Here is a 26,431-nt window from a genome sequence, read left to right as displayed (position 1 = left end):
AAAATTCAATTTCAAAACAAAGTTTTGCAAACATACAGATTGAGACTTCCCCTATTCACAATAACTCTTTGATTCATAAATACCAACACTCACATCACTTCCCATTTCAAAGAAATAATTGGAATGAACGGACCATTGATCATGCGTGACTGACTCTGTGGAATTCTCTTCCATAGGGTTTGGAAACACAGACATCAGCAACCACCTTCAAGGGCAACCTGAATACGGATTTGGATAATGATGATGATGCACAGCATTTATATAGCACCATATATTTGTCAAAGACATTCAAAGGCGCATTGGAGGAACCACCCAATCTTGGTCGCCTACAAGGGCACACACACAGAACTGTGACCCACAGGTCTCTCCTCCCGGTATAACTGATTGGGGAATGCAGGTGGACCACTACACCGGGATTTCCCCCTACTCTTATTCGAATAGTGCAGTGGGTTCTTAACATGCAAAGGTGGTGATCTCCTCTACACGGAGCCTCCATTTAACGTCCTATCCGAGGGACTGAGAATTTTTCCACTGTAACATAGCCTGCATCTATGAAACAGGGGAGAGACGTTTACACACAACGCACTGGCTTCAGTCATCCGCCCGGGGTGGACTCGAACCCATGATCTTAGGTTCGACAGGCAGACGCTTTAACAATGCTTTTTGACAGACAACCATCTATGTATCAAAGGCTATCCTTGTAAGTTCAACCTGCGATGAACTTTTTGTTCTCCCTTTCTGTATAATTTGCTCTAAAGCTCCTTGAGCATCTATTTGAGACGCCTTACAAATTCTATGTATTATTGTTATTTTTAAGGATGTGGACACCTTGCATAAGAAAGGTATGGCTCATGATCTTTTGTTTTCTTTCTAAAGTTTCTTTCACTACTGTGTAAAGGAGACTGGATTAAGATTCACAAGTCATTTTGGACATGCTTCGGTATTTAAAGCTACTACACAAAGAGTGGCCAATGCACTGGGTGTTTCATCTCAAATCAAAGAGATTCTATTCGCACTGTTAATTTTCAATTTATGATCGAAACATATGCAGCAATTGTTATATCTAACTCTAAAAGTTTCATATTTTGTGGGATGCATTAGTTGAAGTGTCTCCCTCTTTCATTGAAATTCAGGACAGTTGGCAGGAATGTCTTCCAATAACAAAGATGACATATTAATAAAAGTTCCTGATAAATATTTAATTTCTCTTTTTTTTTCTTCGCTTTCCTTTCATATTCAGCTCTTATGTTGCACTCATAATGACATCTCTAAGCACTTTACAGGTATATTATTACCCCCATCGGATCCTGGCTTGCCCTAAACACAATGAATGTACTTTCTCCACTCCCTGAGGAGCATTCCAACAAGCGTTTTCAAACTGATTTGCAAGGCATCCTTCCGGGTTTCCAATTAAAACCTGGATGGAGAGCATGGCAAAGTGTTGATTGATGCCTTGCCAAAGGATGCTAGGCCATGGTGGGATTCGAACACACAACCCTCTGATTACAAGGCGAGAGTCAGAACCACTACACCACAACGCTTCCACAATGTGTCAATGAGTAAATATATAAATAAATCTATGACATGACAGTGTGTATGCTCTTTAGAAGAGTAATTTTCTTCAAGGTTCAATGTTCAATAAACTCAGAAAAAAAGTACAATTCTATCTTACACAGGGGATCATTTCTTGTTTGCTTGACCTTTGTTGGGTTGTAAGCGGTGATGTTGACGAGGGCTGTTGCTTTTGTTGTTCGCTGTCTAACATTTTAAGTAACATGAACACAGGCAATCATTTCTTGTTTCCTTGACTCTGTTGTTGCGTTGTAAGTGGTGACGTTGACGAGGGTTGTTGCTTTTGTTGTTCACTGTCTAATGTCTTCAGTAACCTGAACAAACCGGCTGCCTCCCTGATGTGGCTGAACTCAATACAGAACGCCTGCATCTCGATGAAGAGATCCTGTAGGATATAAGATGTTATGGGGCATATGTGAACTTACCACAGACAACCATGTGTAGTAGTGCCAATTTAAACTACTGCAGACAGTTCACATATTAATATCAATACCTCAAAATATTGAACATATGTAAACTTTATTACCACAGTTGACCATGCAAATCAAAGCCTCACCTTAGCTTTTGTAAATCCCCCAATAGGGCTATTACTATTACTATTCATTTAAAGATTATATGAATGTGTATGCCCTATAACATTTATGATATTGGGGATATGATATGAAAATGTACAATGCAGGATAGCTTTTATGATTTTTTCACAACAATTTATCTATATTGGGTGTCAGATTATTTTTGTTTCCTTTTTTATTTAAGACTGTTTCTTTCTCTAAAAAAAATATTCCAAAGTATGGAATAGGCTGAAAATGTCAGGATATAATTGAAAAATATATATTTATGTTCGTAGAAATATAAAGATATCAAAGGCCGTGTTTATGCTTCCACTTTTCAGGCCAGAATCAGCATTCCAAACGTGATTGATCCAAAACACGGTTGCGTCCATGCTTACTTTCATTTAAACGCTGTTTCAAAACGCCGATCATAAACTCACAAAAAGGTGCGTTTGTAAACGTCGTTTGACTAGAATCAGACTTTCTGGGGAAGTATAAACAGAACCACGATCGTAAACGTGTTTAAATGACGTTATTTGGTACATGCTTCCGGTGAGATGAAAATCCGCTGGAAAATACAGTCATATTGCTCCATGTTATATCCACGTAATAACAACACTCGGAAAAAAAACCTTCGAAAAAGCGCGCGCCCAGTTTGACCTCGCTTTCCTGTGAAGCCAGCTGGAGATCGTGATTTCGCCTCTAAAAAGTTAAGCATAAACAGCACTCCCAGAACCACGTTTATGATCAGCGTTTTGAATCAACGTTTGAAATCGCTGATTCTGTCCTCGCAGTGGAAGCATAAACACACCCTAAGATTTGCACATAAGAATTCTCACAAAGAATCAACAATTGATTAAAATATACAAAGGCTACTACACTTTTTTTTAAGGATTGGCACATTAGCTGCTATTCAAGCATAATTTACATTACCATGGTAACGATCCCAAAACAAGTTTGTACAGAACCCAATCAAATTACCACAAAAATGAATTAAAAACATGAGGCAAAGGATTCAGAAAAAAATTCAATTGCTGAGAAATAAGCAAAAAAAGCATGTCATTCCAACCAAATGTTTGGTCTTTTTTTTCCCAGAAATAATATTACACCGTCCTACATGTGCTTATCTGTGTTGGTGATCTCCTGTTTGGTCATTTTAAGTTGAAATTTCATAATTCAAAAAGTATGGTTTCTGCACCTGTACGGGATCTAGATCTTTTAAATGATAACTTCAATTTCAAGCTCTAAGCTTAAGATGGAGGTCTCCCACATTTCAAAATGTATTATGCCGATATATGTATATATTTTTTTCTGTAATTTGTTTTAATAATTAAAAAAAAACATCAGGTATAAATATATTTCAAGTAGATTGTAAGAATGTATGTATGCATATGTTATTACACTTGAATAGCCTTTTTGTTATTGGAATGTGGAAATAAATCAAATCAAATCAATCATATCATATTCACTGACAACAAACCTTGCTTTTACAGACTTTCTCATGAAATCAGTGTTAACTGCAAACACATTCATTTTTCTTTAATAAATTTGTAACTCAAAGAAAAATATGACTTACTTTGACATTGATGATCTTGTTGCGTATAAGTGACTGAAGAAAAACGCAAACCTGATGATAAAAAAGAGAGAAAGATATTCATCAGCTATAACAGAAAATTCAGCCAGATAAATCATCACTAATGAATAATAAACATTATTTGTTTAGCGCTTATCACAAAACATGTCTCTAAGCACTATAAACAATGCAATCAATCGTAGAAAAGACATCAACCCCACAATGAATTGTTAGCTTTATAACAAAGGGCCCTGGTCTTTTTTTTTATAATTATATGTTTTATTAGGAAATCAATATCAAATTACAAAATTTACAAACAATTTGTCTAATTGGCAAAACATAAAAATGTTACATCAAAAAAGAATAAACAAGTAGCAGATATATACACAAAATCGAAGTAATAGGCCAATTTCTTTTAGGAAGAATATATAACAAGAACAATGAAAGCATAGTGAATGTATAAGAGTACATGTAAAACAATAGCAGGCGAAATATTATGACTGGAATTTCAACTATCGAAAGTTGCGTAATAAGTCTTTGACAAGGGAGATAAAGCATTAAAATGCACAAAGTAACCAAAAATACATGGGATATAAATAATAAAAAAACTTAGAAATGCATCCAATATGCAGGAAGTTTAAAAGGTGAAACGCCATTTCTTAAAGTGAATTGGCAAGGGCCCTGGTCTTTATATCCAAAGGCCTAATTCTCAAATCCTCTATGCCCACATGTACGATTACCAGCTGGTTGTATCACTACTTTTCATAAACAAAATTCAATTGAAAATTCTTTTGGGTAGTTTAAACAAAATAGTACTGTAAGCACTAAGAGCTTGAAAGTTAAATTTAATTTGGCAATTCGTAGCATACAGTAATACAAAAACATCACACACACAGGCAGAAGTAAAATCAGATTGAATATTGAATTCAAATCAAAATTCTTTTTGGGGATTTCCTGCCTAAAGTTACTCAAAACCAAGTACAAATCAGGTAAAATACTGCAGGTAAAAAAGAATTCAAATTATTATTCTCTTTGGTCCAATTTGGTCATTTCTAGAATAAAGCAATAGAACATCGCACCCATAAGTAAAATAAACCTGTGTAAGTAGGGGATGCAAATACAAATAAAGCTGTCAGGAACTTGTCAGGACTTCCAGATGTTGTGGCATATGTACATCAATGAATCAGTCATGGTTGAAAGGCATATTATTTGATTTCAAATGCCCCTCAAATGGATCACATCTGAATAAATATTTGAGTTTAGGGCTATTTGGGTATTTATTTCCTTCAGTGGAGATGTGGGTGCTAAATATTAGCATGGAAAATTGATTTTGAAATGCAAAGAGCAGCATTAGGAAGAGGATGGGTTAATTGATTGATCCATCATGGATTTGGAAGGGGGTTATTTTGTTTTTACAGGAGAGAGGGAGTAGAGATGGAGGAAAAAATAAAGAAACATGACGGAGAGAGAGGGGTGGTGGTGCGATGTGGTGTATGCAAAGATTGTAGAAAGCTTAAAGCAAAGGATGGCGTATGCAGGGGAAAAGAGCGGCAGTGGTTGTCACTGTAGTTTAAGTAAGAGTAGTAATAGTATTATCATCATTATTATTATTATTAGTAGTAGTAGTAGTAGTAGTAAGTAGTAGTAGTAGTAAGAAGTAGGAGGAGGAGTAGTAGAAATAGGAGTAGGAGTAGTAGTTTTAGTAGAAGTAGTAATAATAATAATAGCAGTAGTAGTAGTAGAAGTACTAATAGTAGCAGTAGTAGTAGTAGTAGTAGTAGTAGTAGTAGTAGTAGTAGTAGTACTAGACGTAGTAGTATAAGTAGTAGTAATAGTAGTAGAAGTAGTAGTAGTAGTAGTAGGAGTAGTAGAGGTAGGAGGAGTAGTAGTAGTAGTAGTAGTAATAGTAGTACAAGTAGTAGTAGTAGTAGTAGTAGTAGTAGTAGTAGTAGTAGTAGTAGTAGTACTAGTACTAGTACTACTAGTAGTAGTAGTAGTAGTAGTAGTAGTAGTAGTAGTAGTAGTAGTAGTAGTAGTAGAAGTAGAAGTAGTAGGAGTAGCAGCAGCAGCAGTACTAGTAGTAGTAGAAGTAGTAGTAGTAGGAGCAGAAGTAGACGTCTTCACCGTAATTCAAGTAATAAATAGCAATTAATAAAAGTTGTGACAGACTGGGAGACAGAGAGGGAGAAAGGGAATCAAAAAGGAGATCAAAGCTAGCCACCAATATACAGCCAGTGCAATATTCATAGGCTTACTTACCAGCCTCACAAGCCTGTTCTGCATTGATTTGTCTTTTATTGTCTCACATGTCGATATACAGTTGGAAATGTAGAGATGAACAAACTCCTGGGGCAAGTCTACTGCCTGCAGAAATTATTCATAACACAAAACAAGAATGCACTGTGATTGTTCTTTGTATTCATTTTTTTAAACATATTAACTATCACGACAAAGATACTGATGATAGAATTTCTGTACCAAGATTTAATTCTTATATATTTTATTGTGATTTTGTTTTCAATCCCTTAGCTATATCTTTGTTTTCTTAATTTTTTTTTTATAATGTTTTTTTGTTTACAACACTTGTTGATGACATTTCAATCATGAAAGGCATGAATAGTATCAAAGTAAATGATCTTATCAATAAAAGCAAAAATAATCACACATTTTTACGAATATTTCGATGAAAGAATATTTTGTACTGATTGTACATGAAATCATGTATTTGAGCAATTATGTGTAACTCCGATTATGTGTAAACTACCTTTGTGTTCACCACAAAGGTAGTTTAAAAATCGTGCAAGACTTGAAAAAAATAGTCATGAAAAACATGGATTACTGCGAAACTTGCAAAGTGTAATATCTTCTTTTTTTCAGATGTTATTGATCAAAGTATGAAATATAATATCTCGATACCCAAGTGTGATTTCATAAACATGCAAAATATTAGCCCTCTATCCCTGTAACAAACATGACAGCAACTTTTCCATCGAATTCCTTCCGACATGATTATGCCAATTTTGACACGGGCATATATCAACCAAAATGGCTTTAGTGTTCTTTTATGGCTTACCGTTGTTAGTCTATTGACAACCTCCATCGAGTGCAGAGACATCTCCATGTTGACAAGGACCGCAAAGTATTCCGTGATCTGATTGGACTGAATTAAACGTAGCAAGATCTCTATGGCAACAAGGGGATTACTCTCTACCAGCCCTGGTAGCTGCAAAGTGATAATACAAAAAGAAAGAAAAATAGATTCATTTTTTCAAAATATTGTTAGATCAGCTCATATCGTTTGATTGCAACACACTAAACAATCTGTTTTGCATTCTGATTTTTCAATGCATTTGGTGAATGTATGAACATTCCAACCTATAAAATCAATTAAAGGGGAGGTTCACCCGGAAGAAAATTTGTTGTAAAACATGCAGAAAAAATAATTTAAAATATTTTTGAAGGTTTTAGGGAAATCTGTTAACGATTAAAGGACAAGTCCACCCCAACAAAAACTTGATTTTAATAAAAAGAGAAAAATTCAACAAGCATAACACTGAAAATTTCATCTAAATCGGATGTAAAATAAGAAAGTTATGGCATTTTAAATTTTCGCTTATTTTCAACAAAATATTTATATGAACGAGCCAGTTACATCCAAATGAGAGAGTTGATGACATCACTCACTCACTATTTCTTTTGTAATTCATTATATGAAATATTTTTATTTTCTCGTCATTGTCATGTGAAATGAAGTTTCATTCCTCCCTGAACACATGGAATTCCATTATTTTAACATTTTGTGCTTCAGGCAAGGAGGTCCTAATCGTCAAATTCGTAAAAATTGAAATATTGTCTAATTCAAACAATAAAAAAACAAAAGAAATAGTGAGTGAGTGACATCATCGACTCTCTCATTTGGATGTAACTGGCTCGTTCATATAACTATATTGTTGAAAATAAGCGAAACTTTGAAATGTCATAACTTTCTTATTTTACATCCGATTTTGATGAAATTTTCAGCATTGTGCTTGTCTGATTTTTCTCTATTGATTCAAATCAACATTATTCTGGGTGGACTTGACCTTTAAAAAAGCTATTCAAACTTTTGGATTTGCGACGTCATACATGTACATGTAAACAAGCAGCTGCCCCAAATGTTATGGAACATGAATAAAATGCATGAATTTCATTTTTTTAATGGTTCCTGATGACATGTCTATTGATATACAAAAGGTACAGTAAGGACCATTTTCAATTTTCTGAGAAAAGGACATTTCATTGATATTTTACCATTTGTTACGCAGAAATGCTGCTCGCACATGACGTCATAAATCAAATTATTAAAATTCTAATAACTTTTTAATTCTTTGATGGATTTTTCTCAAACCTTCGGCAATATTTTTTTATTATTTCATTCCACTATATTTACAATAAGCCTTCTGTCAAGGTGAACTATTCCTTTAAAATTGAAAAAAAGTGGTACTAAAAAGAAAATATGATTTGTTGAAAAATCGTATCTTATCAGACTGAATAGTGTGTGGTGTGGTTAATGAATATCTGTCACCATTGTTTATAACAAAATCAAACTTTTACCTGAAGGCCAACATGTACATCTATTCCAGTGTTAATAATCATTTTCAAAATAAGATTTATTTCTTCTGAATGGCTCCTAGATTCTTTCAGTCATCAATCAACTATAAATGGCTGTACAACTTTGGCAAGTATGATAATAACTAAAAAAAAATATTTTTGTCTAAATGATTCTTGCAGAAGTTGCACCTATGTGAAAAACCAATTTGGGATCTTTCTCTAGTTCACTACTCGGCAGCCAATACCATGCAAAGGGTATCAATACATACACAAGGCATTGAAAATGAAATGCTTTTTCTTATCTCCATAGGCATTGATGAAATGTGGTACACCAATACAGGCTCTTTTTCTAGTTCGCTAAGCAGCTGATACCAATGTTGATACAATATAGTCACATCAATACATACCCAAGGTACTGAAAATCAAACCCATCTTCCTTACCTTTGTAGGTGTTAATCCTATGTGATAAACCAGCTTAGGATCTTTTACTAGTTCGCTAAGCAGCTGATACCAATGTTGATACAATAGAGTCACATCAATACATACCCAAGGTACTGAAAATCAAACCCATCTTCCTTACCTTTGTAGGTGTTAATCCTATGTGATAAACCAGCTTAGGATCTTTTACTAGCTCGCTAAGCAGCTGATACCAATATTGCTACAAAAGAGTGACTACAATATATACCCAAGGTACTGAAAATTAAACACATCTCACTTACCTTTGTAGGTGTTAATCCTATGTGATAAACCAGCTTAGGATCTTTTTCTAGCTCGCTAAGCAGCTGATACCAATGTTGCTACAATAGAGTCACATCAATACATACCCAAGGTACTGAAAATCAAACCCATCTCCCTTACCTTTGTAGGTGTTAATCCTATGTGATAAACTAGCTTAGGATCTTTTACTAGCTCGCTAAGCAGCTGATACCAATATTGCTACAAAAGAGTGACTACAATATCAGGCCTCGAAATAATCGACGGCCATCGCCGTCGATGCCCCCATTACTGGCCGTCATGCCCTTCTTCTTTTTGCTAACAGTTACGGCCACTAAGAATGTGCCCTTTTTTATACGGCCGTGGTGCCCTTTTTCTCATAAATGTGCCCTTTTTCTGATATATAATGTGCCCTTTTTCTGATATATAATGTGCCCCTTTTGAAAGTCTGCACCTTTTTTTCTGAGCAAGAAATCTTTTCTCCGATCTCAAAAAGTATTCAATACCTTAGCTTTACCAGCGACGTCCAGTGCATGTATGCAGTCTAGTCCGAAGCCGCGCCGAACGATGAGCTAGCTATACACAGCTGGCCGGCCGGCCGGCCGCTAGCGCGCTTTACATATGCTATGTAAGCTGCAGCATAAGAATGGACGAGCGCGAGCTCCGTATGTGTACTACACAAATGTCGCGCGCGCTGTTTTGATGTCGATCGTTGGAAGGTTGAATTTAGGCTTGTCCAAGTGAACACGTACATGAAAGTCACATGGACACTACTTGAAAGAAAAAGGGCTCAGCTGCATGTAGCTAGCTGTGCACTAGCGCATCGACTATGGAAAGCCCCCCCCCCCCCACGCCGCGAAACTGTAACACCTACAAATAATTTATTACATGCCCCTTAAAAAGTGGCCTTGGTGCCCCTCTGTATGGCCTTGGTGCCCTCTGCTGCCTGGCCTCAGTGAAAAAGTGCCCCTCAAAAAGTGGCCTTGCCCCCCCCAAAATCCTATTTCGAGGCCTGCAATATATACCCAAGGTACTGAAAATTAAACCCATCTTCCTTACCTTTGTAGGTGTCAATCCTATGTGATAAACCAGCTTGGGATCTTTTTCTAGCTCGCTGAGCAGCTGCTGTTGTTGCTGGAGCATGAGTGTTTCTTTAAAGGCTTTACCCATGAGTCTCTTAACCTCCTGCCCAGCACTGTTCGTCATGCACATTGTGGTGTCCCATGCGATGGTGTGGTTGCCATCAGACGGATTCATCCATAACAACTGGAAAGGAGGTTAAGACAGTAGGAATGACATTTAATAATCATACCAACATGCTTATATAGCGCGTATCACTACCAAATGCGTCCCTATGCGCTTAATTGGATATCATTACCCTGGCCTTAGCCCTGCAGCCTTTTACAGCGCGGTGGCATTTCAAGGAATAAATTCCTGCCAGGTACCCATTCACCTAACCTGGGTCGAGTGCAGCACAATGTGGATAAATTTCTTGCCGAAGGAAATTATGCCATGGCTGGGATTCGAACACACGACCATCTGTTTCAAAGTCTGAAGACTAATCCACTGGGCCACAACGCTCCACTAATACCAATACCAATTTAATACCAATATCATCTGACAAGCAATCTGATCTGGGCCCCATCTTACAAAGACTATGAAAACTATGGAAAGCCAACAACGTCAACATCTTAAACTAACGGTTTGTTCAAAACATTTTCTAGAAATTATGTGCATTCATACATTCACTGTTTTTTCTTGACAATTCAGTATGCTTCTCTTTGTTTTCAAAGTACATGTACATGGAGCAAATTTCCTAGAGAAAAAAAATCTGACATTGATGGATTTCCATATACTTGATCCGATCTAGCAATGTCAACATCTAAAGGCCACTGCACACCTTACGACTGTTCGGGATCCGATTTTGGAAGAAATCACATCTTGCTCATTTTCTGAAGATGTGAATGGAACAGATCATTTTATTTTGGGTTAAAATTAATTGATAAAATAATATTATAACCATTTTGAAAGATTGAAAGTAGGAGTGGGCTATACATGGGTCAAAAATACTTTTTTTGTAATTTCAATATGGGAACAGTTTTTTTTTTATTCCTTGTAATGTATCTCAACATGAAATGACAATATTTTTTGTCTCGGGTCCGAGAAAAAAGTGTGCCGGGCCAAAATCCAAAATGGCCGCCAAACCACCCAAAATCACAGTTTTGGCCACAACTTCTTTATTTGGTGGTCTTTTTCTTTGGTTTTGGTGTCTATTCATATGTATTTGGGGGCAGGCAATTTGTTTTTCCTATAATTAGTACTTTTAAACCATTATTTGTAGAGTTAAAAGGTAATTATACCTAAATTTTTCAATTTTTATAGCCTTTTTTCAGCCAAATGTAGGTTTTATCGTCCTGGGGTTCTTGGATATTAGATGGTACGAGGTCAACAATAGCAAGCAGCTTCATAGAGCTATATCGCTTTTATTCCTCTACTATGGGTTTTACGGATATTTGTGAAATATATCTTAAATTTAAAAAAATGTTAATTATCCATAGGGGCTATACAGTATACAATGTACTGTACATACTGCACTGCATAAATGCATTGGCCACCATGACAAGGCATGTATAAACTATAGTGTTATAAATGAGCTCTTAGGTTTAGAATTAGATGCCTCAGAAATTGAAGATATATTTTGTCTCAGAAACTGAGGACATGTTTTGTCACATATGCTAATTCAGGGGGCGGAGAAAGGTAATTAACCCCACATCATGGCATTTACACTGTAGATATTCTGGGCCCCGTGCATAAAAATTTACCATTATGTTAACTTAATGGTAACTTACATGGAATCCTTGGTTCTGATTGGCTGTTGATCAACGTTACCATGATTATATAGTTACCTGACCCCATAAACATAGGCCAGTTAGACACCACAACCAGGTAAAAAAAGCCTCAAAATGAAGAAGATATGGCTACACGTAGATATGTGATGTACGTATATGATATGTGATATTTTATGTGCAATTTACGTTGCTGGTTTCATCATGTACATCAGCTGACAAGCAATCAAATTCACAATTCCCAATCTAATTTTAAACCTTAAGAGCTTACAATGTATTTCTATGACACTATAGTTTATATACAGGCCTTGTCATATGTCATGGTGGTCAATGGCAGTGTAGTATGTACAGTAACAGTACATTGTATACTGTATTGCCCCTATGGATAATTAACATTTTTTTTATTTAATAAGATATATTTCACTAATATCCGTAAAACCCATGGTAGAGGAATAAAAGCAATATAACTCTATGAAGCTGCTTGCTATTGTTGACCTCGTACCATTTAATATCCAAGAATTCCAGGATGATAAAACCTACATTTGGCTGAAAAAAGCTATAAAAATTGGAAAATTTAGGTATAATTACCTTTTAACTCTACAAATAATGGTTTAAAAGGGCAAATTATAGGAAAAACAAATTGCCTGCCCCCTAAAACATATTAATAGACACCAAAACCAGAGAAAAAGACCACCAAATAAAGAAGTTGTGGCCAAAACTGTGATTTTGGGGGGTTTTGGCGGCCATTTTGGATTTTGGCCCGGCACACTTTTTTCTCGGACCCGAGACAAAAAATATTGTCATTTCATATTGAGATAAGGTAAAAGGAACACAAAAAAACTGTTCCCACAGTAAAACCAAAAATCACCCATTTATAGCCCACTCCTATTGAAAGCCCTTATTTTGGAGTAAAGTCCAAATTAGTTTCAAATCGTAGCCAGTCGTACGACTGCTATGACGTCATTACGACTAGATATTAAATTCGCTGTTTTTCTATCATGATAGCATAGTCACAAATTTGATCATAGGTATTCGTACGATGATTTAGAACATTACACAGTAAGATATTCCAAGTCCAAATAATGGCATCTAATTCTACAGTATTTTATTCTGAAATCGGGTCGCAGACCAGTCGTAAGGTGTGCGGTCACCTTGACAGGCAAATTTGTTCAAAATATTTCCTAGATATGATGCATATTCATACATTCATCGTTCTCTTGAAGTCTGAGAGAGATTCTCTCAAATGTTAACTAAGGTGTGAAAAGTTATGACAATGATGGATTTCCATATAGTTGAGATCAATTGGATCGATCACAACTCTTTGTAAGATGGGGCCCTAATCTGTATTTTTTCTGGCTTGTAATTGGCAAAGAAGCAAATGTGTTCAACTGTTACCATGATTGTTTTGGTTTATCATAAGCAATTTGCTTACAGCTAATATTGTCACAGAAGTTTCACAAACAAATTTCAGCTAAAAGAAAAAAAATGAAACAAAGAAAAACATATAAATTGATTTTGACACAATATTTGTTTCCAGTAAACTTTTAAGAATACAAAAATTGTAACCACAGCAAAATTCATACTGCATGCAATAATTTGGAGGTTCAAAGAAAAAAGTCAAGTTTTACTAAATTTTTTTTGTAAAATAAGCATAACTGAAGAAGGAACATTGTAAAAAAAAAATGAGTGACATGAGTCTGAATATTACATCAGATGCATGCTGCATTCACCTCAAACACACATAAGTATATTTTCAATTATTATTATTATTTATATACTGCGCTTTTCCCAGAATGGCCCAAAGCGCTTACAAGAAGAAAAAGAGATTGTTACAACTGCATGTATACAAATGAAAACGTACAATCCTAAAAATCTGGAATGGAAAAGAGAAAGGTTTAAGTCCCTTTTTAAATGAAGCAACAGATGGTGATTGTCTAAGATTAAAAGGTAAGCGATTCCAATAGGACCGGAATAAATTTTAGTACAGTAGCATAGAACAGAAGTTTCACAAACAAATTTCAGCTAAAATAAAAAAAATGAGGAAAAAAATGAGAAAAAAAGGATATAAATTGATTTTGACACATTTGTTTCCAGTAAAGTTTTGAGAACATCAAAATCTGTAAGTACAGCAAAATTCAGCCTATTGGGAGTATTATTTAGAAGTACAGAGACAAATAAGTCAGGTTTTACATATAAATTTTGTGAAATGAGCACAAATGAAGAAAGAACACCATTTTCTATTAAACTGAGTGACATGAAATCTGAGGATTACATCAGAAGCATGCTGCTTTCACCTCTATCTACTGCACACCTAAGTATATTTTCAATAGGACAGGAATGAATCTTAGTACAGTAGCATAGAACATCTGGGGCCCGTTGCAGAAAGAGTTGCAATCGATTGCAACTCTGAAAATCATGCGCAACTTGATTTTCAACCAATCAGCAGCGCGCATTTGGGACTTGCGTTTGATTTTCTGACTTGCGTTTAAACGCAACTTTATTTTCCTGGAAAAAATGGAAACACATACCTCATCCTCACAAATGTGCAGCGGGGGCGGAAGGCGTATGAACTCGGGGGTAAAGGTCGTTTGCATGGGAGGCTTGGATCCGCATATCAGGGCTTCCACTACAGGCTGAGCTATTTGGGGGTCAAAGGTGGAGCTACAGGAAGAAAGAATGAAAGAAATGGTTTAATATGTTGTTATTGCCTTGATGTCTGATATAATTATTGTTTGCTTCTACTATGTACCTTGAACTACGGAAGCATGATATCAAAAATAGAAAAGCTGGGACATCACATTCTCTTTTTGCGTACTTCATCCTGATGGCACTGTTCTGTTCAGGAACTGGCTTCTTGAAAGATAAATTTATCAAAACATTCTACACTGGTATAAGAACCAAATTTCCCTTGAAATATTTCCAAATAGTTCATTTCAAACCTCAAATGAGTGAAATGGAACTGGACACGACTTCTTTGAATATCTTGCTTGAATTATCAGTCCCTAAGCTAATGTCAGGCAATTTTGATGCTGCTGAGGCTGATGATGGATGATGATGAAGATGATGATGATGGTGATGATGATGATGGTGATGATGATGGTGATGATGATGATGGTTATGATGGTGATGATGGGGATGATGATGATGGTGTTGATGATGGTAATGGTGATAATGATGATGGTGATGATGGTAATTGTGATGACGATGATGATGATAGTGATGATGATGATGATGATGGTGATGATGCTGATGATGGTGGTGATGATGGTGATGATGATGGTGATGATGATGATGATGGTGATGATGATGATGATGGTGATGGTGATGATGATGATGGTGATCATGGTGATGATGTTGGTGATGATGATGATGGTGATGATGATGATGGTAATAATGATGATGATGGTGATGATGATGATGGTAATTGTGATGATGACGATGATGATGATAGTGATGACGATGATGGTGATGATGATGATGGTGATGATGATGATGGTGATGATGGTGATGATGATGGTGGTGATGATGGTAAAGGTGATGATGACGATGATGATGATAGTGATGATGATGATGATGATGATGGTGATGATGATGATGGTGATGATGATGGTGATGATGGTGGTGATGATGGTGATGTTGATGGTGATGATGATGGCAAAGGTGATGACGATGATGATGATAGTGATGATGATGGTGATGATGGTGATGATGATGGTGATGATGATGATGGTGATGATGATGATGGTGATGATGATGGTGATAATGATGGGGATGATGATGATGATGATGGTGATGATGATGATGGGGATGATTATGATGATGGGGATGATTATGATGATGATGATGGGGATGATTATGATGATGATGATGATGATGGGGATGATTATGATGATGATGGGATGATGATGATTGGGGATAATGATGGAATGATCAGACCTTTGTGACGCTACCTGATTGAATTTTTGAACATTAGTATTACAAGGTCATTGCCCTACCTAGCATCAGGGTCAGGATCATTCATAATGCATGACAAACCAGCCTTGGTCAGACTGGGCAGTTCTGATTGTCTTTCAGCCAGGGCGAGCTGGAGACCGGTGATGTCAATGTGAGGAGCATTCGGACCGGGGTCCATCGCAACGATCTGACGTGGAGATTTCTTGAATAGCTAAACAAAACAAAATAAAGGGAGAAATAACTAAATACTTATTTGAAAATTGTCTAAAGAGCGTAAAATAAAGCACAACTATTACAATGCAAAAAGTGTGCATGTGTATCAAATTCAGAAGACATCATTTTAAAGGCATTCTAGATGATGTCACTCGCTTTCCATACTCAAGTTTGATGAAATCAATCACATTCCATTGTAAATATGAATTTCTTTGTGAATAATGGATTCAAGATATATATATATTTTATGCCAAAAAATTCTGATAAAAAGTGCATTATCATACAGAATTTTGAAAGTGTTATCGACAATGGCTCTGTGAATCCCTATTAAGAAATACCAGATCCCAATTTTTTTGGTACCAGTAATAATACAATCTTTCATTATTACAAGTATACCATGAATATAAACTACAAATGTTATGGGTCTACATGTATACAAGTCTGATTTGCACACACAAAAGATAGTCCAGACACAACCAACCGTGCCAGAAAGAAATCAAAGTGAAATACAGTGTGACAATCACTGGCGGACCCAGGGGTAAGGGGCAAAGCCGGCCTGTGCCCCTTTTGAGAAGCAAAACTGAAATTTGTAATGTAAAAATGCTGTTAAAAACAGAAGTGTACCCCCCCCCCCCATTGAAAGTGAAGACCTTTTTTTTTTGCCTGTCCCAGACTATAGATCTAGCAATTTAATTTTTTTCCCTGTTATCAATTTCCTGCTTCTGGTGCATTCCTGGAATGCAAGCATAAAACAGTGAAAAAAATTATTCAATTCAATTCAAAACTAATTTCAATCAATCAATCACAAAAATACAGTTAAATATAGGTATATACAAATTAGATTAAAAAAGTGCCCCCCCCCCCTTTTGGAAAAACTTGGATCCGCCCCTGGTGGCAATATTGCGTTCACATAGGTCTTACCTCTCGAGGTGGATTAGAGGTTGAGATGAGTTGAGAAAGAAAATATCTTTCTGACTTGCCAATGGGACCGACAAGGGTGGGACCACTGATCTTGTCCTCCTCAGTTCTTGTCTGTTTGAATGAAAATTACGCAATAAATATATTAATAATAAGAACAATATTATAATAACAGGCATTTATATAGTGCAATCCATGTAAAAACAATCTCTTCCAAGGAACATTGTTGTTATTATTATTACACCAGTTTTAACTTGAGCTGCCTTTCAGCACTCATGCATTCAAGGAATTAATACTGCCGGGAACCCATTCACCTCACCTGGGTCGAGTGCAGCACAATGTGGTTAACGCTTTCTAATCTTAGGAAGGAATACCTTACGCCCTTTTTCCGGTAACAAAAATACCCAATCCACTGATCCAGTTTATACCGAAGATAGGCCGCTAGCTCGAATCGGTCAAGTATGCGCGTATGCACACTGAACGAAGAAGCGTCTTGTTCCCAGAGAAAGGACGCATCTATGTGCTAAAGCACGTGGGAATTTTTACTTATTATGTCATAATGACGTCGATTTTTTGGAGCCAAATTACGCTAAACAGCATTTCTTTGAGAGGGCGACGATAAATTCTACTTATTTAAGTCATGTATATCCCATGACTTTCAGAATGGAAGAATGACTTACGAGTTACCACAAATCATCGGCTGTCTGCAGTCTTCCTAAGCCACCCAATTTCTTACTTAAACTTTACAGATTCTAAGAACAGTTATGGAAAAGCTGTACATGTATATTAGAATTATGGCGATGGAAAGAAAAAATAACTGAAAATGGTGTAATTCCTGTAAAGAGAATTTCTACAGGTAGGCAAAAGAAGATTGCCACTTTGGTCATATCTAAATTAAAGACTTTCTAAGCTTTCCTCGAGATGGTAAATTACCAAATTTGTTTATTGCCAACTCGTCCACTCATCAAATGGACTACCTTCATTTTATAGTCTAATGCCATTTTGTCCATCAACATTTCGTCTAACAACCATTTGGTACAATAATCACTTCGTCTATTTGCCAGAACCAGTTGGTCTAATACCTATTTTCTTTTCATTCATTTCCCGCAATTAACACTTAGTCCAATTAGACCAAATGGTATATGGACTAAATGGCTATTGGACCAACTGGTAATTATATGAAATGGTGAGTGGACGAAATGCAATTAGACCATGTGAATAGTGGACAAACTGATTTTGGACCAGGGCTCCGTAACACAAAGATTAGCGATCAATCGCTAAATCGACTGACCAATCAATATCAATGTTACAAGCGCATTCTGTTTAAAATACTGACCAGGGACCAATCTGTGCGGTTCTTTCATATTTGCAATTCATCGCAAACCTTTGTGTTACGGAGCCCTGATGATAGAAAAGTTTGGAATGGGACTAATTGGCTTTAGAACAATCCAAAATAAACCCTCAAGATGTTTTGAATTTGAGATATGTCAATCAGTGTTATTTTATACAGCACTGCAAATGTATTTCAATGAGCGTACTCACCAATACAAGAGAGAAAAGAGGGGCGAAGGGGTTGTTGCCGATCGGCTCTGCACGATACATCTCCCATAACAAGAATAGGGCTGCTAGCCGCTGGGGTGGGGTGGGTAAGAGGTCAGGGCTGCTTAAGAGAAGGACCTATAAAATGTGAAAATCATAATATCTTATTAACAAATATAAAGAACAATGAAAATCTATAACGCTATGAGCTCATTTGTAAAGTGTTATCAAGGCAACAATCTAACATCACATCAAACATCACAACATCACATCAAGTTTGGGATTGTCATCTTTTTCAAGCAATCTGCTTATGATGACAATCCTTCTCCTGCAAATTGTGAACATCATATAGTTAATCATTTTTGTCTGGAATTATCTTTTTAGTAATCTTTATTTACAATTTATGCCAAAAATGCTAACATATTATGTTTATTATGTTATGAAAAATGTATTATACAAATGTTATGGATGCAGAAGAAAATAATAAATCAAATCAAATCAAACTGCTAAAAATAAGACCTCAACATGAATTAAAGAGAAATGCCAGTAGTTGCAGCAAACACTGATTTCATGAGAAAGTCTGTAAAACCAGGCTTAATTGTAATGTATATCATTGAGGATCTAGATCTTGTACAGTTACATAAACTGAACTTTGTGCAATCTTGAAATCTACGCTGAAAAATGTTCACACTGAAGATCACCAACACAGATAAGCGCACGTGGGACAGTGTATTATTCTGTGCTTATTTGCTGATTTCTCAGCAATTACACAATTTCTTCCAGAATCCTTTGGCACATATGTTTTATTCATGCGAACAGACACTTTGGTGGTCATTTCATTGGATTCTGTATGAACTCATTTTGATATTGTTACCACAACTGGCATTAACCTTTAAACATCACAATGACTAAAATTCATTAGGCCTATTTTATTTCTATTCCTGAGAATAATTGGAGACATCTGTAAATATAGCCCTGTATAATTAATCTTGTAAGTGTATTGCACAATTTCAATGACTAAACTCCATTAAAATAACCCTTAAAATGAAATAAAATTTCTGCTAATTATTAGAGCTCTATCAAAATTATACATCAATGGCTAAATTTGATTAGAGTAATACCGTAAATCAAAATCAAACATATAGCCCCAAAAGAGTAACGTGTTTACATACATGTAGCATCCAGCATGCACAAGCATGATAGAGTACCTATTGTCCCCAGACAATTGGGCCCATGAAATGCTCTGTAGGATCAAGGCTCTGTCTTACAAACAATTACGACTGATCTGATCAATAGTAACTCTATGGAAATCCACCATCAGTGTCATAATTTTTTTGACAGGAAATTTGTAAACAGAGGCAAACACACCAAATTGTCAAGAAATCAATTAATTTATGAATATACATAATATCTAGACATTTTTTTTCTGAAGAGTGTGCATTTTAAATGTAGGCATTGCTTGCTTTCCATAGTATGATGTTGATCAGGGTCCCGTCTTACAGAGAATTGCGATTGATCCGGTCAATCGCTACTACAATGTATGGAAAGCAAGCAAAGTCAAAATATAAAATGCACGTTTGTTTAAAAGATTTTCTAGATATGAATGTATATCCATAAATTCACTGATTTCTTGACAATTTGGTGTGTTCTCCTTTGTCTACGTAAGACATTTTGCAAATTTCCCGTAGAAAAAATTATGGCACTGATGGATTTTCATAGAGTTAGGATTGATTGGATCAATTGCAACTCTTTGTAAGACGAGGCCCTGCAGGATACGCGCCTGCATTTACGTACCAGTGATGATCCGACTTTGAAATGTTCTTGTTTATTGAAGCTTCCATGAAAAGCCTGGGCTAGAGATTCAAACGACTTGTTGGCTGTTGCTTCATCCCAGAGCAACCTAATAAAGAAAATAAGTTAAAACTAGACTAAGAATAGTTTTGATATGGTTTGATTTGAATCCATTTTTCCACTTTTTTTATTTACAATTCAAAACACGTACATATATGATAAACAGAGCATAAATGGACTACACTACAGTATAAATTTGAAAAAGTAAACAAGTAGCTTAGACTATAGAAAATGAGTATTCAAATATTCAAGAACTAGGGGAGACCGGGGTTAGTTGGAACATGGGGTACATGTAAGTTGAAACATCGTAATTTTCTTTAAAAAGGCCTGTAAAATAAATTTATGCAATACTGCCCTCAATTTATTGCAGTAATAATTCAACACTGTTGTATTATTAAGAGCAATGAATTGAGGGCAGTATTGCATAAATTTATTTTACAGGCCTTTTTAAAGAAAATTACGATGTTTCAACTTAGCCCATGTTCCAACTAACCCCGATCTCCCCTACAATAAAACAAAACTTAGTGGTGGAACCTAAATTCAAAGCAATGATTGTATTTCCTAGGTTAGAGACACATATCCTCGATATGCATCGTTTTTTTGTAATAAATTCTTGTTAAAAATGAAATCAATGTCGTAGAAATGTCAAAAATGAAGTTGTATCCCATTTACATTTTAGGGCTGTTAAATCTATTCTCTTTTAAAAGGAAAGTAGAAATCTTGGAGGCGAAAGTTTTTTTCACGGCAACACATAGATCTACACATGCTCCGTACATAGCCAGGAGGCTTCTAGAAAGTAAAAATCATTTACTAACGTAACTTACTCTCTTACGAAGCACAGGCTTCTATTCTATACATGTGCGTGTAGGCAGCCAAAACCTGAAACTTTCGCCCCCGAGATTTCTACTTTCTCTCTTTCTATGCTATGGATTTTATTTTTAGACAAGAATTCATTGAAAAAATGACAGAAATATCATGAAAAGAAGGAAGAGACTTGCCTGATGCTTACGCCGCCATCTTGCTTTCTATTGTTCTTCGCCAACGTTACCCGACACACGCGTCTGTAACCTTGGCGAAGAACAATAGGAAGCAAGATGGCGGCGTAAACATCGGGCAAGTCTCTTCCGTCTTTTCACAATATTTTTCTCATTTTTTTGGATGAATTCTTGTTCAAAAAATAATGAGAGTGTAGAAATGTTGGACATGAAGTTTTATCCCATGTACATCCCATGTACATGATTTAGGGCTAGATCTTTTAGAAGGAAAGTAGAAATCGCGGGGGTGAAACTTTCAGGTTTTGGCTTCCGTCGTGTGGGTCAATGACCAGGAAGACCTGGCTTCGTATGAGAGTAAGCTTACGTTAGTAAATGATTTTTACTCTCTAGAAGCCGCCTGGCTACTCCTGGCTATCCGTACACGCATGTGAATGGGACGAAATCACTGCCCTGGCTCCGTGGAGACTGGAGAGTACATTAGTAAATGATTTTTAGTCTCTAGGATTCCCTGGCTAACCCTAATGACCCTATCCACGAACTTAGTGTTAGAGAGCTCCTCGAACTGATTCTTTGACTGAGCTGAGCCTGAGCCGAGAGTGAGATGTGTGAGTGAAAAAGATGTAACCCAGGGAACTCCCGCCCGCTACGTTAACGAGTGGCAGTTTCCTGACATCTGGGCACAAACTGGAACCTCAAAAAAATGAAAAGTTCTCTCCTTCTACCCCCGTCTCGATCGGCCATTTTTGTTATGAATCGTAACAAAATGGCCGATCGAGACTGGGGTAGGAGAGAACTTTTCGGTTTTTTTTGAGGTTCCAGTTTGTGCCCAGGAATCTGCCACTCGTTAGACTAGCGATCGCAACGGGTTCGCGTTTAACACATTTCCTATTCTGCCAACACACAAAATGGGCAAAATTCATTGAGCCAGTGTATCAACATTTCAAATCCTTTTTTCATAAAATGTTACGATCTTTTTCTATTATATCTAAACTTCTTATTTCTAGTCAATTTACTCACATTTGCATCGCCAAAATGTTGTTTTTAAGGCCGTTTTCGAGAGCACCACCTGTTCGTCGTCACACAAAAGTCGCCATTTTGGAAAATATGACTCCAGAACCGGGTTAATCTTGCAAGTTACTTTTACTTGTTGACGCCCTCTAGGGACATCAAATAACCATGTGTTATGTATCATTAAAATCGGCAGACTTTCTTCTACAAGTTAGTGATGATTTCAGTTCAATGTCGGCAATGTTTTTCGTTACAAAAAGGAGTTTTTTGGACACTTAAGGTAAATCATATTTCTATTTTCTTACTTCAAAGCCGTATAAACAGAAAATTTCCCAGGGAACAGTCAAATATCAGATATAAATTAATTCTTTGAAGTGTATTTGTATCAGAAAATCTAATTTTGATATATAAGAATGTGTCGCATAGCTGCGCAAGAGGCGAATGCAAGCCCATGTTGTGCCGCCTAGAGTGTGATTTTGGTGCCATGGCTGACCGAAAGGAGTGAGTGTGCGTGGTGGCCGTGGGTGTGGTACTTGATGCATGTATGTTATTGTTAAATCCATTGAAATTAGTTGTAGGTGATAAGTTGTGCATTTGATTTCTGCATGAATTATGTGTATTGATGATTAATTAATGATAATTTCAACTTAATATTTCAAGAAAAAAAAACAGGCGGGAATTAAAGCATGTTTAATTCCAGTCTCATTTTTTTTTTCATGATGTACAGGCGCAGACCATGCATTGACTGCTGCCTGGTACTGGTATCAAAATGAATAGATACATGACTATATCTATATTCTGTTGTTTTGTGTCATCATATCAATAAGCTGTCTCATCAATTCACATGATGTACACAATAATGGGTCCCTGTTTTATTATGTTTACTAGGAGGGAGATTATTTTGTAAATGTGATTTTAAATGTAGTAGAAATTCAGATAATGTCAGAGACTTGCTTTTTAACTTTATATATTCCAATATATTCAATGTTTATATATTCTATAATTCTAAGCAGTGGAGTACATTTCTAGCTACTGTTGCAGCTCCAGCTGTCTGATCTTGCATTTTCTGATCTGCAAACAAGTTTGAGACATCATGGTAATTATACAGAATACAGAGTGAACCAAACTGAAAGAAAAATAAAAATTACTTGCAAAACTTAATTTTCTACTTTTGAATGATATAAATCTTACAGATACCGGGAAGTATAGTGGGACATTCATTTTTATTTTCTGATTAAAGTCTGTTGAGGAATGAGACCCCCAAGAGTTGATTAATTTTTTTTAACAACGCAAAGCGTGCCATGCACTTCTCTTGTCTTTATATTCTAATTTGTTATCTTTCTTCTTGTATACTATATTTTCACAAATAGAAGCTGTTTGAATAAGAAAAATATGAAGGTAACACAGCCATGCTCTACAAGATCACCTCTTGTGTTGCATTTTAGTCAAATTAACTTAGTAACCTACATGAAAAAAAAGTATGGAAGTTTCTTAGATCTACAAGTACCTGTAGATCTGCCACCCAATGGGTACTTGTCTTGGGTGGCAGAAAAGTTCCGCGTATAGCGTCCCTTTAAGAGGCCATATCTTCAGTTATGGTGCTCCAATTGTAATTTGGTCTACACCATTGAATTTGTCTTGAAAAAACCTTTCAAGTGATGTATAATTTGTCTGTATTTTAAAAAAAAAAAATCATGTAATATAGCTAGTTAGACCTTCATCCATATAATCGTGGTAAGTGCTTGATTTCTGTTTTAACTATTTATTCGGAGAATTAATTTGACCATACTTCACGCTAGTCAGGTGAGTATGGTCAATTACACGTAAGCAGAGCTACCAAGTCTCACGCATTATGCGTGAGACTCAAGAATTTGGACTCTTGTTCATCCCCTCAAATCTCTGTCTCACGCAACTATCACAACCTATCCCCATAAGTACACAATGTCTGTGATCTCACTCAGATTCACAGAAAATCTCACCCATACTATAGCTGGTCTTTGAACTTGGCACCTCTGCGTAAGGTCCTGGGGTCGATTGCACGAAAGGGTCTTTGCAAGGACCGTCTTTCGTGTCGCCCATCTTTTAAGATGCGCCATGTGAAACGCATTTTAAATAAATCATCTGCAAACATATTTCATTCGTCGTCCATTAAAATAAACAAAATATTTGTTTATAAAATGATGTGATATATCATGAAATTGTATAAAATTTGTTAAAAGCAAGCTTACGAATCTTATTCTTTATCATAAATTTCAGAAACACCCCGCTCATAGCGTATCATAAAAGATGGGAGACACGAAAGACGGTCCTTGGAAAGACCATTTCGTGCAATCCCGCCCGCATAGCGGGCGGGAGTTCCCTGGGTTAGAAAAGATGCAGAACTTTGCAGACCCGCCAATGCACAGTCCCAGACATTCATATCCGTGCTGGAAAGGAGAAGGGCAATAAACAGATAAATTGCATTTAACAATTGTGATCAATGAATGAAATTTAAAAAAATGAGCATACCCTGTTAGATTCACGCTGTCCTTTTTTGATAAACCTTGGTCCATTCTAATTTCAGAAATGTTGGCCTTGGCCTACGCCGTACGGCAAAATTCAACTCGAGTTCCCGGTAGTACGGCGGGTACGGCGACAGTAACGGAGCTTCCCTTCATCTAAGGGGTAAGCAATGAATTCCAATGCCCGGAGTTAGAAATAAATATTCATTATGAATGACGTATTCTGTAGCGCGCGTAATTTGAAAGCGTTGTACGCGTTACGTAGAGAGACGTGATTATGTGGTGCCAAAGAGAACTCGTTTTTTGGAGAACGGTACGGTGTAGAGAACTTATGTTGGTTACCACAATTATTTTAATTTCAGTCTTCTCGATCTCGGTAGGCCCGGGGGGGGGGGCACTCAAATTATTTTTTGATGGGGTGTGCCTCACGAAACTCTGAAATGGGGGTCTAAGGAACTGACTAAAAGGGTAAAATACGGGCCGTCTTTTCATTTTTTTATCTCTATTTTTAATTAAGAAAAAAATGATTTAAAGAATCAAATTGAAATAAGAGCCAAGTAGTATGAATAATAGGTGTAATGAAAACTGCCAGTGTAAGAAAATTAAGCATTTGCCCCAAAGAAAAAGAGAAAATAAGCCAAACATTGCCACCCTTATTTTGCCACACATGGAGATTAACCGAGAACAACTATTTGCTTTGCTTACTTTGCAAATTTGTACCCCACCTAATGTTAAAAATCTTCCTAAGCCTGTGGATGTGCAGTGTAGTGGCCTGGGGAGGGGAGGTAACAGGGTTAACGGGTAACCACACGCGTTACCTGAGACCTTGACAGGGGGGGGGGGGGCCACTTCCATTCACGAGTGGATACCATGCGCGACCATGGGGGTCTCGAAAAGCACCCTAGACACGTATATTTCCATTTTCTGAAAAGCACCCCTTAACAAGTATTGCCGTGTGAAAGCCTACCCTTAACAAGTATTGCATGGAAACAAAACAATACTCTTATCGGTAATATTCCCTGAAATGAATCCCTAAACAAGTACAGGAATGTTTTGTTACAGGTCCTTCGGTCGTCGGCTTTACCTTATTTGATTTAGTACGACCCCACCTTCTACACCTCGAACAAATCGGACTCTAAACACAAAGTTTTGGGGCAAAAAGGACATCCTTTATAAAACATATTTTAATTTTGTTTTATCATGCCCGCATATTCGACCCTAAACACGTAATTTTCCTAGCGAAATAGATACCCTTTTTTCATTATTTTTGTGTTTTTGACACCCTTATCACGTTACGTACGTAACTTGCCCTATCGTGAAAAAGACATCCTTTTTACATGTTTTTTTGGTCGCACATGGTATCCACTCGCCAATGTAAGTGGCCCCCCCGGGTCTTGAAAAGGCCTCGAGACTTGCAATATAGCTCTTTGGTGGCCCTTAGCGCAAAATCCAATCACATAAACCCCCAACATCGAGATATATGTTAAAATTTCATCTTTTCTGGATACATTGATAGGTGTCACAGCTGGTAAACGTTTCCCAAAAGGCTTGAAATCGGCCGTTATATTACCATACATTTACGTGTAAACCATATGGGAGCTGAATT

General features: G+C 36.5%; 1 protein-coding gene across 1 annotated transcript; it reads right to left on the bottom strand.

Moving 5' to 3' along the window:
- Positions 1-1,223: 1,223 nt before the first annotated feature.
- LOC121417177 (CCR4-NOT transcription complex subunit 11-like) lies at positions 1,224-24,973 on the bottom strand. The gene is made up of 11 exons (XM_041610771.1): positions 24,833-24,973; positions 20,265-20,370; positions 18,474-18,608; positions 16,935-17,045; positions 15,842-16,011; positions 14,375-14,507; positions 10,060-10,266; positions 6,770-6,919; positions 5,956-6,060; positions 3,700-3,750; positions 1,224-1,957 (listed from the first exon to the last, which is right to left on the bottom strand). The coding sequence occupies exons 1-11, from the start codon at positions 24,874-24,876 to the stop codon at positions 1,790-1,792; spliced, it is 1,380 nt and encodes a 459-aa protein (XP_041466705.1). The 5' UTR covers positions 24,877-24,973; the 3' UTR covers positions 1,224-1,789.
- Between the last annotated feature and the right edge of the window lie 1,458 nt (positions 24,974-26,431).

Source organism: Lytechinus variegatus, chromosome 6 (assembly GCF_018143015.1).
Source record: "Lytechinus variegatus isolate NC3 chromosome 6, Lvar_3.0, whole genome shotgun sequence".
Lineage (NCBI taxonomy): Eukaryota > Metazoa > Echinodermata > Echinoidea > Temnopleuroida > Toxopneustidae > Lytechinus > Lytechinus variegatus.
This window is presented reverse-complemented; position numbering and strand designations above follow the sequence as displayed.

Bases quoted from the DNA above. Each gene is read 5' to 3' on its own strand.
- LOC121417177 (XM_041610771.1), bottom strand. From the start codon at position 24,876: ATGGACCAAGGTTTATCAAAAAAGGACAGCGTGAATCTAACAGG. The intron at 10,267-14,374 runs GTATGTGTTTCC...CCTCCTTTCCAG, and splicing joins TGCACATTTGTGAGGATGAG to TTGTTATGGATGAATCCGTC. The intron at 6,061-6,769 runs GTAAGCCATAAA...TAATTTCTGCAG, and splicing joins TTGTCAATAGACTAACAACG to GCAGTAGACTTGCCCCAGGA.